This window comes from Barbus barbus (assembly GCF_936440315.1).
Source record: "Barbus barbus genome assembly, chromosome: 44".
Classification (NCBI taxonomy): domain Eukaryota; kingdom Metazoa; phylum Chordata; class Actinopteri; order Cypriniformes; family Cyprinidae; genus Barbus; species Barbus barbus.
Window position 1 is genome coordinate 11,761,758 of NC_136722.1, and position 17,040 is coordinate 11,778,797.

The following is a 17,040-nucleotide window of genomic DNA, read 5'->3' on the forward strand; positions in this document are numbered from 1 at the left end:
AAATTGTATTGTTGAATATTAAAGTTTTTTGTATCTATTTGTTAATGAGGGGTTTGTGGACACATTCATGTTTTCATATTTGTGGAGTAATTATAATTAAAATGATATTTATTCTGAGGTGAAAATAAAAAATTAGACCCACTGGGGTAAGATGACCCTCAGAACTGGCACAGAAGGCCCCAAGCGGCATGTTGTTACTAGTGTTATTATGTTTAATTTTCATACTTATTGCAATTCATAGGGCTATTATTCAGTAATTCCATTCATTACTTTACAGACATCTTCACTTTTCATTAAAACCTATAGGCTAATTGAGTGAAGTCATTTATTTTGAATTCGTAGTGTTGAAGTGGTATATCTTAAATTAAAATATGGGCAATTAAATATGTAAATTCATATGCCTATGTAAAATAATAAAAAATAATACATTTAAATTTCAGATCAATCTCTTTTGGATTCTGCTTTGTGTGTCTTCGGTTCTTCAATTACTCAACTAAATTGTCAAAAATAAAATTTTTATATCGTATTATTGATTTAGTATTTGCTGCTTTGAATAATTTTACATTTTGATTTAATGACCTGGTTCTGCAAATGTTTCTATTTATTTCATATAATAATGCATCATCATCCTGCACATGCTAAGCTTATATCTAAATAGGTTAAAATTTAAAAATAAATGCACATTGTTCTTATAAGCAGGGCATTGCCCCCCCCCCCCCCCCCCCCCCCCATCTTACCCTATATAGTGTGAGTGTAATAAATAGTAAAGTTCACATAGAAATGAAACTACTGTCACCCGTTTCCCCTCAAGCTGTTGCAAACCTGTTTGGCTTTCTTTCCTCCATTGTTGCACCATTGTAACAATGGTCAGTAATTCTGTTTTCTTTAGTTGACAGCCAGGATTTACTCACATTTAGCACTTGGCGAGTATTTTTAGACACTGTGTCCAAACCTATGAACTTGACTGTCTATCTGCCTGTCTGTCTGTCACTTCTATATGTCTGTCTGTCCATCACTGCACCCCTTTGTGTCTGACTACTTGCTGCTTAGTTTTAAAGCAGAAAGCATTCAACATATTCTCAGAAAGGCTGAGGTGGTCGATGACTAGAAAAAATAACGTTCATCAACATAGCGTTCACAAATTGCTTGTTTCTGTGCATTAAAGTGCTGAATTTGTAAATGTGTTTTCCTCCCATCTCTTCAGCAGCTGCTCCTGTATGTTTGCATGTAAAAATGATGCTATGGATGTGTGTGTCCACAGAGCTGGAGGCCGAGGAGTGGTGGAAGTTATTGTGTTTGGAGTGTCTGGGCTGCAGACTTAATGACATCAGCCTGGGAGAACCGGACTTGTTAGCAGCAGGGGTGCAGAGGGAACAGAACGGTCAGTATCCAATTAGAGCCCGGCTTTTTGCGTGATTTTTCCTCTTGTACTCCCTAAATGGTTCTATTACAGGGTCCAAATGTGTTTGTTAAACACAGTCCCTCCAGGTCTGTTCTCATGTTTATAAATGATCTGCTCAGGCCAAGGTTCTTTACTAAGCGCTAATGGGTACCCGCCGTGCATCAGAGCATCAGCCCATAATGAAGCTTGTCATAGAGATGGATGAGATTATGGCGCAGAAGAAAAGCAGGATGAATGCGTGTGGCACCTCTGCGAGAAAACGCTTAAGAGAATGAGTGAGAATCTTTAGCGAATGCAATCCGTTTCTTTCTGGAATTAATGAAGCAACGTGTGGCCAAACGGTTAAATTAAAGCACTGGGTCTAAAAGAGTTTCACTTCAGGAATCTTCACACCAGGTGACAACCCAAAACAGTACCAGGATTGTTCACTGTACAATAAACAACAACGAAAATGAAAAACAACATTAAATTATTAATATTAATAGTATTCATTTGCATTTGGTGTTGCCGTCTGCCTTCGTTGGCTAGTTTCTACCAAGTGACAGGTGAATTTGCATCAAAATACAGCAAAATGAGCATTTGCTCTACAACAAAAAAGATATGAGGAATGTTTTATCTTCATTTCTAAAAATAAATGCTTATATGGATAGTTAGTTTTTTTAAATAATATATAAAAAATACATTATTTTTTCATTATATATAAATATATAATATTTAGTGTATGGACATTTATAAAGTGTTATTTTCATTATTTGTAATCATTAAATATACAAATATTTATTTTTCAATTTATATTAAATATAAAAAACTATATAATATATTAATATATAATCATATATAATTATACTAAATAAAGACTATAAAAAGTATCTTGAAGCATTATAGAATTTAAATATATTATAGTTTATCAGTAAAGTATATTATATATTATCTTGTCACATTATTAGTATGTTGTTATGCAAATAGTTAAAACTGATGTCAAATTAAGAATTCCATTTGAATTCTATTTTAATTGTAATTTAATGGTTTTAATTGTGTACATTATTCTATTCTATTCTATTCTATTCTATTCTATTCTATTCTATTCTATTCTATTCTATTCTATTCTATTCCAACAAACCCCCAGTCTGCAGTGTTTATGACTTTTTATTCCAGAGAGATTTTAAATGAAATGTACTGTTTTCTGTGACTATAAAAACAGTCCTGACCCACAAGTTGAGAACCGTTGCTTTAAGGCAACTGCATCTCCTCCAAGATCAGACTGTTTCAGTCTGCGATGGCCCAAGTTGTGTCTGTGTTTATGTGAGTGGTTTTTTAAACATAATTCAGAAAATCAATACCAGTTAATCTCCAAGTGCTGCCGAAGCATTCAAGCATTAAGCAGCGGCAGACACCGTATAGAGTGATCATCAAATTTTTTTCAATCAGATGACAGGCAAATATTGATTTGTTTTCATAACGAGAGCGCAATGTGTATATGATTATATCAGCTGGAGGTCAGCAAAATTATAATTTCTCTGCTGTTCGACAGTTGAGGAATAACGAGCAGAGAGTTTGCCATTTGCGCTTCAATTAGACCCCTCTAACGGCAGGCTGCGATAATTAAATCAGAGTTAATTTTCACAATCCCTAAAATAGCCCCCACATTACATTGCCTCTTCCTCCGGAGAGACACATAGCTTATTTTGAAGCATTAGGTATAATTAGGCACTATTAATTTGGATTATGAAGTGCACCCTTGTCTTTTTGGAGCTAATTGTGATGGTGTGGTTACTCCAGTCGTGTTAGGCTCAACTGCGGCTCTATGGCAACAATCTGTTGACCTTTGTGCACTACAAGAGCCACATCAGCAAGAAGAGAAAATAGTCCGTCGGAAAAATAATAATCATGCTAGATGGCTCTGTGGAGATGTGCTCGAGATTCCCAGCCGTACCCTTTAATTCTCTGTCATCTTTAGGCAGAGCAGAATCTTTCAGCTGCCCAAATAAAAGCTGTTTGAGACGTCTGTAAATATGACAGCCAAATGGACTCTACCGCCACGGTAGTTGCTCTTTTTTAAGCAAATTTAATTCTTATTCAAATAAATGTCAATCAAACAGCAGTCTGCAACCTTTTCATATCTGTTAAAGAAACTACCCTGTTATGAGTTTTCTTTAACATAATACATTGGTCATTTCTGTCAGTGTAAGCTGCTATTGTTGCTGAGCCTTTTTGAGTTATTTACTTCATTTAGAAAGCAGGATGACAAAACTGAATGCTTTAAGTCTTGCTTTCTTAAAATAATTAATTTTATTGGGTGCACTTCAACTGTGCTTGTTATTCTGAAGAAAAAGACATCAGAATAAAAATATATTAACTTTTGCAATATATACTTTTATATACTCTGACCCCTTCAGCTTCATGTCTCCAATCGTATATATAAAAGCTACTTTTAGTGATCGAATCAGTTTGCCAGTGGACAAAACTATCTACTCAATTTCAATAAATATTTAATGCATTATATATAATATAATATAATATTATATAATTAACATTTTAATTAATTAATTAATTTAATGTTATATCATTACTATTTTAATTAATAGCTGAAATGAAATATTTTTATATTGTATCTCAGAATAAATTTCCATCAAATTTGATTTTATTTTATTACAATTCTAAACACACTCACATCCTCAAGAGTTTTTCATTGTTCAAAGCTTTCTGCATCTAAAGAGATCAAATTACGTTTTTAATTGTGATGTATACAATGGTTTCAAGTATGTTTTTATTTTATTTTATTTTAAAATGTAAAAAAAACAAAAAACAATCTGCAATGCTTTCTTTAGTATTGTTGAGATACTATTATAATTTGATTAATATTTTGAATCAGTTTTTTATCTTTATATTTTCCATTTTCATTTTAAATTTGAAAGTTTTAGTACTTTGGTTGTGTTTTTGTAATTTTAGTATTTTTATACATTTCTATGTAGTTTTATTAGCTTTTAGTCCAGTTTTAGTTTTTTTTTTTTTAATAATCTAATTTAAATTAAAATGAGAAATGATGATATATAATTATAATTTTTTTTCCAAATGAAGAATTTTCTATTAGTTTTAGTTGGCTATAATACTTATGACTTTTATTTTTTTATTCCAGAAAGATTTAATGTTTACTTGATGCCGACCCCAAACCTGGACATCTACGGAGAGTGCACAATGCAGATCACCCACGAGAACATCTACCTTTGGGACATCCATAATGCCAGAGTCAAGCTGGTCATGTGGCCGCTCAACTCCCTGAGGAGATACGGCAGAGACTCGACCTGGTTCACATTTGAGTCTGGAAGGTGTGTGAATTGTCACATTCGATTCTAGTTGGGAGGGCTTTTTTCTGACAAGATGTTTTCATCCTAAATCCAATAGTCCTGATTCTGCTGCTCTGGATATTGATTCGCTGATTCATGAAGGTGCTCAACATTTAACATATGATTTCCCTTGTAGGCTGCCCTTAAAGCCTACTCTTACTGTTCAGCCTATTACGACAAGAACTTGTGTACTGAAAACTAACTGAAGCTATAATTGCTTAACGGATGTATGTGTGTGTGTGTGTGTGTGTGTGTGTGTGTGTGTGTGTGTGTGTGTGTGCATGTGTGTTGTACTCTTACAGGATGTGTGATACAGGGGAGGGTTTGTTCACGTTCCAGACCAGAGAAGGCGAGATGATCTATCAGAGAGTTCACTCTGCCACACTGTCCATCGCTGAGCAACATGAACGTATGATGATGGAGATGGAGAAGAGCTCACAGGTATAGTAAAAGTACATGTCCCATAATTCTACAGGGTGCAGTGGGGAGAAAGGCATTTCTTATTTAGCATTTTTAACAAGGCACTAATTGCCTCCCAGAAATGTCTTACACGACTGCGTCCACCTCACCACGACAGCAGCATCCACCTCCGAAAGCAATGACCGCATTCATTGTGTTTCGTCTGCTCGCTCTGAGGTGCAAATAATTTGTTATATATGAAAATTATTATATTCTCCTATGTTTCTTAGTGATTTATAATGCAGGTTTATCAGGAAGTGACGATTTTGTTCTCTTTGACTCGTTGGATGGAAACGGTGCTTGTTCGCAAATGTTTTATGCGATATTCCAGTTTTGCGCATAAGGCACTCTATGTATTATTCCGTAATGTTAGTACAAGCATATTTCACAAATGAGTCTCCATTGCCGTGTTCAAAATGGAGGGTGGTTCCTGGAACCCCTATAAAAACACCAAAACTTGAGGGGATCAATTTATTGTTATTTTATTTATCTATATAATGTTATAGAATGAATGACATTACATTCTATTTTAGTGAATTTAAAATTCATTTTTCTTTAGTGATTCAAAGTAGATTTTCCATAAAAATTGTAAATGTTTTGTAAGGTGATACAAATCTTTATTAATTTATGATTTTTAATCTACTTAAATTGCTAAAACCATAATAACAATAATAATAATCACTTCGATCCTTGAACTATTCATTTTAATCACCTTAAATAAAACAAAAAAAAATCATAAGCAAGGTTTAGGTCTCAAAAAAGTCTATTATGCAAAATTTGGGGATCAGTAAGATTAAATAAATACTGTCCTTTTTAACATTGTATATATCCAAAAAAAGTATTATATTAATTTATTAAGGTTTCCCCTAAAATATTAATCAGCACAACTGTTTTCAACATTGGTAATAAAAAGAAATGTTTCTTGAGTACCAAATCGGCATATTGATCAGCATGTGACACTATAGCGTAATGATCCTGAAAATTCAGCTTTTCGTCACAGGAATAAATTACATTTTAAAATTGATTCAAATAGAAAATATATTTCACAATATTACTGTTTTTGATCAAACAAATGCAGCCTTGGTGAGTGACTTTGAAAAAAACATTGAAAGTTTACTGACCCCATACTTTTGAATGGTATTGTATATGTGATAATTTCAATGATTGACATATGCTAAATACAGTAGGTTTGCAGCATTTTTTAATGAAATTATTACTAGTGCTGTCAGTCTATTAATATTAATTAATCACACATTTTTCTGAAATTAAGTAGTTCTAGATTAAATATAGATGAATCCTTAAAGTTACAAAGCTACAAAAGTTCTTGATTTCCTCCTTTTTCTTTTGTTCTTTGATTAACAGAAATCACAGCAGCTGGGTTATTAAGTTGTGTGGCTGCTATTACTTCTAAACGAGCAGGTCTGACACGCGTTCTTAAAAGTGACTCATATATAACAAATATATACATATATACACAGTTTTAAGGCAGCTTTAATTGCCTTTTTGGTAACTTCACGACTTAATTGACGGCTAAACTATGACATTGCATGACATTTATGCAGAGGCAGACAAAGTACTCAACTCCATTACTTGAGTGAAAGTACAGATACTACTGGTCAAATATTACTCTATTACAAGTAAAAGTTGTAAAGACAGATTTTTACTTAAGTAAAAGTATAGAAGTACTTGCTTTTAAAATACCTTAAGTAACAAAAGTAAAGTTCCTTTTTTATGTCAATGCAATGTTTTATTATTGAGAATGAGAATGAACTTTATTGGCCAAGTATGTTTACACATACAAGGAATTTGTTGTAGTGACAGAAGCTCCACAGTGCAACAGAAAGACAGCAACAGGACAGGACACAGATAATAAAAGAATAACAACAAATAACCAAATAGGCAATGTACAAAGCAGCAAAAACGCAATATATAATATAGACAACTAGTATGTACAGGTCAAGTATGTGCAAATTAGAAATGAGAAAATAAAAAATAATATAAGTGAGTGTGGTGAATGGATAGTGTATTATAGTTGTGTGTTCCACGTTTATTGTTGAGTGTTCATGAGATGGATTGCCTGAGGGAAGAAACTGTTCCTGTGTCTGGTCGTTCTGATGCACAGAGCTCTGTAGCGTCGACCAGACGGTAACAGTTCAAAGAGGGAGTGTGCTGGGTGTGAGGGGTCCAGAGTGATTTTACCAGCCCTTTTGCTCACTCTGGATAAGTACAGTTCTTGGAGAGTGGGGAGGGTTGTACCAATGATTCGCTCAGCAGTCCGGACTACCCTCCGTAGTCTTCTGAGGTCAGATTTGGTAGCTGAGCTGAACCAGACAGTTATAGAAATTCAGAGGATGGATTCAATGATGGCGGAGTAGAACTGTTTCAGCAGCTCCTGTGGCAGGTTGAACTTCCTGAGCGGGCGAAGAAAGTACAACCTCTGCTGGGCCTTTCTGACAATGGAGTCTATGTGAGTATCCCACTTCAGGTCCTGGGAGATGGTGGTGCCCAGGAATCTGAATGACTCCACTGCAGTCACAGTGCTGTTCATGATGGTGAGTGGGGGGAGAGCAGGGGGGGTTTCTCCTGAAGGCCACTATCATCTCCACAGTTTTGAGCGTGTTAAGCTCCAGGTTGTTAAGACTGCACCAGACAGCCAGCTCCTTAACCTCCTGTCTGTAAGCAGACTCGTCACCGTCCTGGATGAGGCCGATCAGTGTGGTGTCGTCTGCAAACTTCAGGAGCTTGACAGTGGGGTCTTTAGATGTGCAGTCGTTGGTGTAGAGGGAGAAGAGCAGTGGGGAGAGAACACAGCCCTGAGGAGCTCCAGTGCTGATGGTACGAGTGCTGGATGTGTATTTACCAAGCTTTACTAGCTGCTGTCTGTCTGTCAGGAAGCTGTTGATCCACTGGCAGACAGAGGTGGGGACAGAGAGCTGGGTTAGTTTATTTTGAAGGGTTTCCACAGGGTTTTATGGTGTTAAAAGCGGAGCTGAAGTCCACAAACAGGATCCTCCCATAAGTCCCTGGTCTGTCCAGATGCTGCAGGATGAAGTGCAGTCCCATGTTGACAGCATCATCCACAGGCCTGTTTGCTCTGTAGCCAAACTGCAGGGGGTCCAGTGATGTCCTTCAGATAAGCCAAAACCAGTCTTTCAAATGATTTCATGGCTACAGACGTTAGGGCCACAGGTCTGCAGTCATTAAGTCCTGTAATTTTGGGTTTCTTTGGGACGGGGATGATGGTGGAGCGTTTGAAGCATGAGGGGACTTCACACAGCTCCAGTGATCTGTGCGAGATCTGTGTGAAGATGGGGGCCAGCTGGTCAGCACAGATTTTTAGGCAGGCTGGTGACACACCGTCTGGGCCTGGTGCTTTCCTTCTTTTGTTCTTCCTGAAGACCTGAATTGTAGGTGTGGGGGAGAGAGGGGTTGCTGGACATGTTAATGGTTGTGTGGAGAGGTGTTCAGGGCAGGTGTGGGGTGATTTTTCAAAACGACAATAGAACTCGTTCAAGTCGTCTGCCAGGTGTTGATTCTCCAGAGTGCTGGGGGATGGTGTCTTGTAACTGGTGATATCCTTCATTCCTATCCACGCTGAAGCAGGATCACTGGAAGATAATTTTTTTCTTAGCTTGTCAGAGTAATTCCTCTTTGCCACTCTGATCTCCTTTTCCAGTGTGTATTTGGCCTGTTTGTACAAGACTTTATCACCCTTTCTGTAAGCATCTTCTTTGGCCTGACGGAGCTGTCTGAGTTTTGCAGTGAACCATGGTTTGTCATTGTTGTAGATTAGATGAGTCCTGTTAGGAATGCACATATCCTCACAGAAACTGATATAAGATGTTGCAGTCTCTGTGAGCTCGTCCAGATCATTTGCAGCAGCTTCAAAAAAGTCCAATCAGTGAGGTCGAAACAGGCTTGTAGATCCCACTCTGTTTCGTTAGTCCATCTTTTAACAGATCTTAATACAGGCTTTGCAGATTTAAGTTTCTGCCTGTAGGACGGTATAAGATGAACCAAACAGTGATCAGAGAGTCCTAAAGCTGCTCATGGAACCGAGTGACATGCATCCTTTATTGTTGTGTAACAGTGATCCAATATATTACTGTCTCTGGTGGGACATGTGATGTGCTGTCTGTATTTTGGCAGTTCACAGGAGAGATTTGCTTTATTAAAGTCCCCGAGAATGATTAAAACAGAGTCCGGGTGTTGTTGCTCACTCTCTGTGATCATATCAGCGAGTTTCTGTAAAGCTGTGCTCACGTGCGCTTGCGGTGGAATGTAGACACTCACGAGAATGAACGAGCAGAACTCCCGCGCCGAGTAGAACAGTTTGCAGTTAATGAAGAGCGTTTCTAGATCTGAACAGCACATCTTCTTTAACACAGTTACATCTGTACACCACCTCTCATTGATGTAAAAGCACGTCCCGCCGCCGCGCGATTTCCCCGTTGATTCTGCATCCCGATCTGCTCTCATCAGCTGGTAATTAGGCAGATGTAGCACGCTGTCCGGTATGTCACCATTAAGCAAGGTTTCCGTGAAACACAGAGCAGCAGAGTTAGAAAAATCCTTGTTTGTCCGGGAGAGCAGAAGGAGTTCGTCTGTTTTGTTGGGTAGAGAGCGGAGATTCGCCAGATGGATGCTAGGCAACGCCATTCGAAATCCGCACTGACGAAGCTTCACGAGCGCTCCGGCTCGCTTCCCCCTTCTGTGCCTCCTGTAGCGTTTGACCAGAGCTACGGCTCCACCAACTACAATGTCCAGCAAAACGTCCGAAAAATCAAAATCCGGTAAAAGATTTTGTGGTGTGTTCTGCCGAATGTTCAGCAGGTCATCCCTGGTAAAACTGATCGTATTTGAAAAACAAAAAACAGGAAAAACAAACAAAAACAGTACAAACACTGAAGAGCAACGCACAATAGCTGCCATCATCGGCGCCATCTTGGTCAACAACTGTTGTATGTAATACTTGCAACACCTCTGAAGCAGCTTACAATGCATTACACCTACTGAATACACTGACTAGCTTGTACTATCTTTGGAATAAAGAGCTTTTGGAATGAACAGCTTCTACTGAAAAAAATTATATTTAACACCCCTACCCACTCCCACAAAAGCAGGATGGTAGTGATCTCACACAGCTCTGACAATGTGTGCACACATCTATGTGTAGCCATTCATACACATTTGAAGAGAGTGGACAGTGAAATTGTAAATATAGAGTGAACCGGAAGAAAAAAAATCAAACCTGCTTTAAAACCCAGCAACACAACTGTAGCTGTATAACTTTACAACAGCAACACTGCTTTAACAAAACAAAAAAAAAAGCAAAACACCAAGACTTATTTTTCATCAAAACAAAAATAAAAAAAATGCTGTCCAATCGCTCTCGCGGTGCTTTGATCATGTAACACACAGAATGGTCTGTGCAGTGCTGCTTCAAGTCCAACACCTATATTGTGTTTTATTAGGAGATGCACAACAGTTCTTCTGTGGCTTTATAAGTAATATTTTCACTTGCACAATTTAGCAAAATCAGACAATATTGTGTCTAATATATACCACAATATTAAATTCTTATTATTAAATTGTTGTACATATCACATTTTCAACTGGTCAGTGTTCAAAAAATGCTGGGAAATCACTTTATGTAGCCCTACAAGAGTGATTACTGATAAACTGTCTGGAAAAAAAAAAAAAAAAGTATACAGTAATTGAATATCAGGACTGCAGCTTCCCTGTTAAGATTCTGCCAGTTTTCTAAGTAGGCTTTCCCGCTTCCTTGCTTGCACAGTGCACATTATGTGATGTTTCATAAATCCAGGTCACAGAACACTGGCATTTTTGAAAAGCAGCTGCTGTCAACTAATCCTGAACTGCACTATTGGTCGAGTACCTTTAAAAATGCTGCACTTATGTGTTCCTGTAGCTCAACTGGTAGAGCATGACGTTAGCAGCATCAAGGTCAAGAGTTTGAATCCCAAGAATGCACATACTGATAAAACTCATAGCTTCAATGCAATTGAAGTCGCTTTGAATAAAATGTAAATGTAAATGGATTTGAGAGACATCTTAGTTGCAAGATAACGACATTAATAACAGCCTCAGGAGTTTTTCAGTGTTCAAAGCTTCTGAACACTAATGCCTTAACATGTTATCCTGCCATTTTGACTATCAACATGTCATTGAAAGCACATTTTGGTTATTTCTCCGTACCCCCCTGAAGCTAGCGAGGCTGATGTATCGTTCAGTTGCCTGGTGCGGATGGTCTTTCCTGTGCTATTTAAACTGCGCCGCTGCCTCGCTGGCAGTGAATCTGTGCTGTCATCTCTAAGGCCTTCAGTGGCGGCTGATGAGACTTGACCATATGGCCCTCCGCTCAGATCTCACCATCCAGGACCCCTGCCAAAAATGCTGCTCGCTCTGAAATCTTGATCAAGAGTCCTGCTAAGTCTTTATTGGTTTGGATTTACGAAATTCTCTTAAAATGCTGTGATAAATGCTCTTTTTAAAAGGCTGTAATGACATCACACTCCACCTGTCATCTGTAATGATCAAAACTTATGGAGGTCTGCTGTTTACCGGCAAGTCTCGGTCTTTGAAATCTTCTCAGCGTAAGTCCTTTCCGAGTGATTTGACTGGAAATATAACCAATGTAACCCAATGATTTTCTGCTCTGCCTCACAGACTCTTTCAAACGAGAGCACATTAACAAAGTCGATATCTCTCCCGCGAAGCGCTTACTGGCACCACATCATGCGTCAGAACAGCGTGGGAGACATCTGCAATTACCAAGGTAAGACAGAGCTCCTTCCCACTCCACAGCTCAGTGAAAACACCATCTTTATATGTCTGTCGTACTTATGAGGGTGACGATTTCATCTGAAGCTCCACTGGGTACATTTATAAATCGGTGAGCAACACTGGCCCTTCCGCTTGGGAAAAATAAATCAATTCGGGGTTTGAGCAAAGCATTAATGTAGCAACACATGCATAAACCATGCTTTTTTACATCCTGCTGGTCTTTCTGGAGTCCTTGAGTGAAAATTGTTTTGTATGACGGTTTGAATGTGGTACTGAATTAGTTTAGCTGGTGGATTCAATTCACTATGTAAATTAAAGTGAACGTAAATTAAGCATGGAAGGTTTCCATAGTGATCTTGAAATATCAGTAAAGCTGTGTTCCGCATAGGGAGCGGATTTGCATAAAGTAGCTGATGAGTTTGTATTCATCTAATTGAAACAATTGTGTCAGCAGAACCTTACTGTATTTATGCTTATTAAAATATTTTTGATGTTTCTCCAACAAATACATTCATAAATGCAAGATGATTACAGAACATTTCATTTACTTACTATTGTTCCAAACCAGTTTGACATTCTTTCTTCCATGGAACATAATAAGAGACGTTTAGCAGAGTGTTTAAGCTGCTCTTTTCCTTCAAGTGAAAGTGAATGTGAACCAGGAGCTTTCAGAACAATAGGGGCTTTCTCACCACGCAGTTCTAGGAAATAGTCAGCATGGTGGTTCCTAGAGAACCAGTTTCCCCCTTGGGCCGTTTTACTGGTTGCATTCGCACCGGCAGCGCTAACTCTGAAGCAACCGACTGCAACATCTTCATTCACTGCATTTACAAAGGTCAATAATCTGTGAATGGAGAACGCTGTGAGCTGTTTTTGTTGTGTGTTGTGGGTTTTGTGATAACGGAGATGGAATATTATAATATGCGATTTGAAAGATTATGAAAATTTTACTAAATCTCCTATGACAACTTGCATGGTTGTATATCATCAAGGCTGAGAAAAGAACACAACGCTGCAGACAACAGGTAGCTAAATGCCGTTATCATCGTTTTCCAAGTTCATGGAGTAAATATTTTTACATGGCTTTTTAAAAATGCCGGGTAGCCGGTGTTTTGTATGCGTTTGGCCAATCAGCGTACATTTACGTCACTGATAGTTCCTATAGAACTCTTTTAGACTCTGCTCTGAAGTAGGAGCTATAATTTAGCTCCTTCAAATGGAGTTCCTAAAACTAAAACCATTCCTAGTTCCTGCTGTGTAAATACTCGAAAAAGCAGGTACTTGCGCCAATAGTACTAGGAACAATGAAAAGGTTTGTCCAGTGTGAAAGCCCCTAAAAAGCACCATACAGTTATTATAAAAGTAGTTTGTTCGACTCATTCACTATTTTGAGTCTTCAGAAGCTCTGAAATAACTTTGTGTGAAGAACAGACCAGAAGAACAGAATAGTGGATAAGAGAATTTCAGCAGAATATTCAAGCTGCTCTTTTCTTTACAGTGGAAGTAGTAGAGAGATTTTCCTAACTATATTTAGTTCGACTCATGCACTATTTTCAAAGTCTTCTGAAGCTATACAATAGCTTTGTGTGAGGAACAGAACAAATTAAAATTGAGATTCACTAATAACCTTGAATCTTGACGGCTGTGATCACCATTCACTTTCAATGTATGGAAAAGAACCGCTTGGTCATTCTACAATATATGGGTTAACAAATAAAAATTGGACTGTGTCCTATGGTGTGACATAGAACAAAAAACTTAAAATACAAATAACATGAGAAAATATATCTTCATTCTTAGTTACACATAGCATGAGAGAGGTTTATCTTCAGTGTTAGAGGTTATTTTTTTTACAGTTTTGCTGTCACACCATAGGACATATTGATGCGTCAACTACCCATATACAGATTTATTTTTAATTCAGTAAATAATGAGAATTTTTTAAATGTTGCTTATATAAACCCCTCACTTGATGCACATTTAAATGGCATATCCATGTTACAAAGATACATATTGCATTTACTTGCTATTTGTGTGCCATTTTTTTTTTTTTTTTTTTTTGTTCATTTCTCATGGATTTTTAGCTAATGCTTTTGAGTGTTGGATTGAAAGTGTGTGTTAACTGAGCGGTCCATGTGGTCCGGAGACACATAGCATTAGGGAAATGAGATGTCCATCTGCTGGGAGAGAGACGAGTTAATCTGCCTGGTTAGAGATAACTGGACACCACATGGGTTTGGTGTCAAGCTGTCAAAACCGTCCTTTGTCATATGTGAATAACCTATGCTTTTACTGTTACGCAATTTCACAAGGAAATTTGGACAAACAGGTACATCTCAAAAAATTTGAATCGTGAAAAAGGTCAATATTTTTTGTCACTCATTTCAGAAAGTGAAACCCATATATTATATAGATTCATTACACATAGAGTGAAATATTTCAAGCCTTTATTTCTTGAAGTTTTGATGATTATGGCTTACAGATAATGAAAACCCAAAATTCAGTGTCTCAGAAAATTACAATATTACATGAGATCAATAAAAAAATGATATTTTAAACAGAAATGTCAGGCTTCTGAAAAGTATGTTCATTTCTATGCACTCAATAATTGGTTGGGCCTCCTTTTGCATGAATTACTGCATCAATGCGGCGTGGCATGGAGGCAATCAGCCTGTGGCACTGCTCAGGTGTAATGGAAGCCCAGGTTGCTTTGATAGCGGCCTTCAGGTCATCTGCATTGTTGGGTCTGGTGTCTCTCATCTTCCTCTTGACAATACCCCATAGATTCTCTGTGGGGTTCAGGTCAGGCGTGTTTGCTGGCCAATCAAGCACAGTAACATCATGGTCATTGAACCAGCTTTTGGTACCTTTGGCAGTGTGGGCAGGTGCAAAGTCCTGCTGGAAAATGAAATCAGCATCTCCATAAAGCTTGTCAGCAGAAGGAAGCATGAAGTGCTCTAAAATTTCCTGGTAGATGGCTGTGTTGACTGTGGACTTCAGAAAACACAGTGGACCAACACCAGCAGATGACATGACAGCCCAAATCATCACTGACTGTGGAAATTTCAAACTGGACTTCAAGCAACATGGATTCTGTGCCTCTCCACTCTTCCTCCAGACTCTGGGACCTTGATTTCCAAATGAAATGCAAAATTGACTTTCATCTGAAAAGAGGACTTTGGACCGCTGAGCAACAGTCCAGTTCTTTTTCTCCACAGCCCAGGTAAGACTCTTCTGACATTATTTCTGGTTCAGAAGTGGCTTGGTAGCCCTTTTCCTGAGACGTCTTGAATCAGCTTTGATTGACAGTATTCTCAAGCTTGCAGTCATCCCTGTTGCTTGTGCACCTTTTCCTACCCAAATTCTTCTTTCCAGTCAACTTTGCATTTAATATGCTTTGATACAGCACTCTGTAAACAGCTACACCTTTCAGTAATGACCCTCTGTGACTTACCCTCTTTGTGGAGGGCATCAATGTTCGTCTTCTGGATCATTGCCAAGTCAGCAGTCTTCCCCATTATTGTGGTTTCAAAGAACAAGAGATACACTGAATTTATACTGTAGGGATGGTCATTAATTGAAACTCAAATGTAAATATTAGAATATTTTGAGATACTGATTTTTGACTTTCATGAGCTGTAAGCTCTAATCATCAAAATTAAAACAAAAAAACGTTTGAAATGTTTTACTTTGTGTAATGAATCTAAAATATATGAAAGTTTCACATTTTGAAATGTTACAAGAAAAAAATAACTTTTTCCAAGTTACTAATTTTTTGAGATGTACCTGTATGAATGCATCAGTGTGAGAGCACAAAAAGATTATTGGCTATAATGACACAATATTTGCGTCCCTAATCAGTGAAAAAATGTTTTGAGGCAGTTCCAGCTGCTGATGTATCTGCCTCTGAGGCAGCCGGCCTTAAAACCTCTGTATCATTCATCATTGTGGCATTCCCATTGTTGAGATGTTAGCCTGATATAGTGAATGTTCCCCCTCCTCGTCAGCTTCCCTCAGAAATACAAATTCAGCAGAATGCTGCTTTTTTTTCAATGAATAAATTGAGTGCATCACCATATTGAAGGACGGTGTTTAGGTTGAAGAGTCCATGAGAGTGCACGCCTTCCGTGAGAGGAAAATGGAAAATATTACAAAGACCTCTGCTGTGCAACAGCACACTCCTTACGAATTGTGCTGAATAGAGGACTTTGCCACCTGCGTAAGATGGCATATACAGCAGAAGATGCTTTTTTAATCAATCAGCACACATATGAACAACCCACCACACTGCTATGTGCGATAATATACAGTTCATAGATCTAATAATTCACATTTGAAGAAAGGATATTACATTAATAAATCAGTGAGCAAAGATGAATTGGTGACAGCTTATCATTAACAGACAGTATGTAATGTTCAGTACATTCATTTAACTGCTAATTAGTTTGTGTACATTTAAATATTTTTAATAAGTCAAATGTTTCAGTAAAATATAAAATGTAAATAAAAGTTTTCAATAATAAAGAATTAAGTCATTAAGTAGCAAATAATATATATATATATTTTTTTTTAAGAAATGTATACTTTTATTTAGCAAGGATGCATTAAATTTAAGTGAAGCATTTATAATGTTGCAAAAGAAACCAGCATTGATAATAATAAATATTTATTGAGCACCATATTTAGCATTTAGGTATGATTTATATGGAATCATTTGATGCTGAAGACTGGAAAAATGATGGAAAAATGCAGCTTTGCATCACAGGAATAAAAACATTTTGAATTACAGTATAATTAAAAAGAAAACAAATTGTAAAATTGTAATACTATTTCACAATATTCCTGTTTTAAAAAAACATACTGACGCCAAACATTTGAAAAGTAGTCTGTTTAATGTAATTTATAACTAGTAAAATCTTCATTAACTAATCTTTTAAAAGATTAGTTCACCCCCAAATAACAAATTTTATATAAATTGTTAATCTTTTCTCACATGCATCTCCTTTTAAATAAAAATTTGAAACAACA

At 37.3% G+C, this 17,040-nt stretch overlaps 1 protein-coding gene across 4 annotated transcripts in view; it reads left to right on the forward strand.

Annotated features, from left to right (window-relative positions):
- LOC306863357 (docking protein 6) overlaps positions 1-17,040 on the forward strand; it is a 102,953-nt gene that overhangs the window by 52,094 nt on the left and 33,819 nt on the right. For 2 of the 4 annotated variants that reach the window (XM_079406638.1, XM_079406640.1), the window contains exons 4-7: positions 1,262-1,381; positions 4,539-4,728; positions 5,049-5,187; positions 11,896-12,004. In XM_079406638.1, the coding sequence (XP_079262764.1) occupies positions 1,262-1,381; positions 4,539-4,728; positions 5,049-5,187; positions 11,896-12,004 (558 nt within the window). The remainder of the gene's footprint in view (positions 1-1,261; positions 1,382-4,538; positions 4,729-5,048; positions 5,188-11,895; positions 12,005-17,040) is intronic. The other 2 variants (XM_079406639.1, XM_079406641.1) reach the window with 1 other exon arrangement.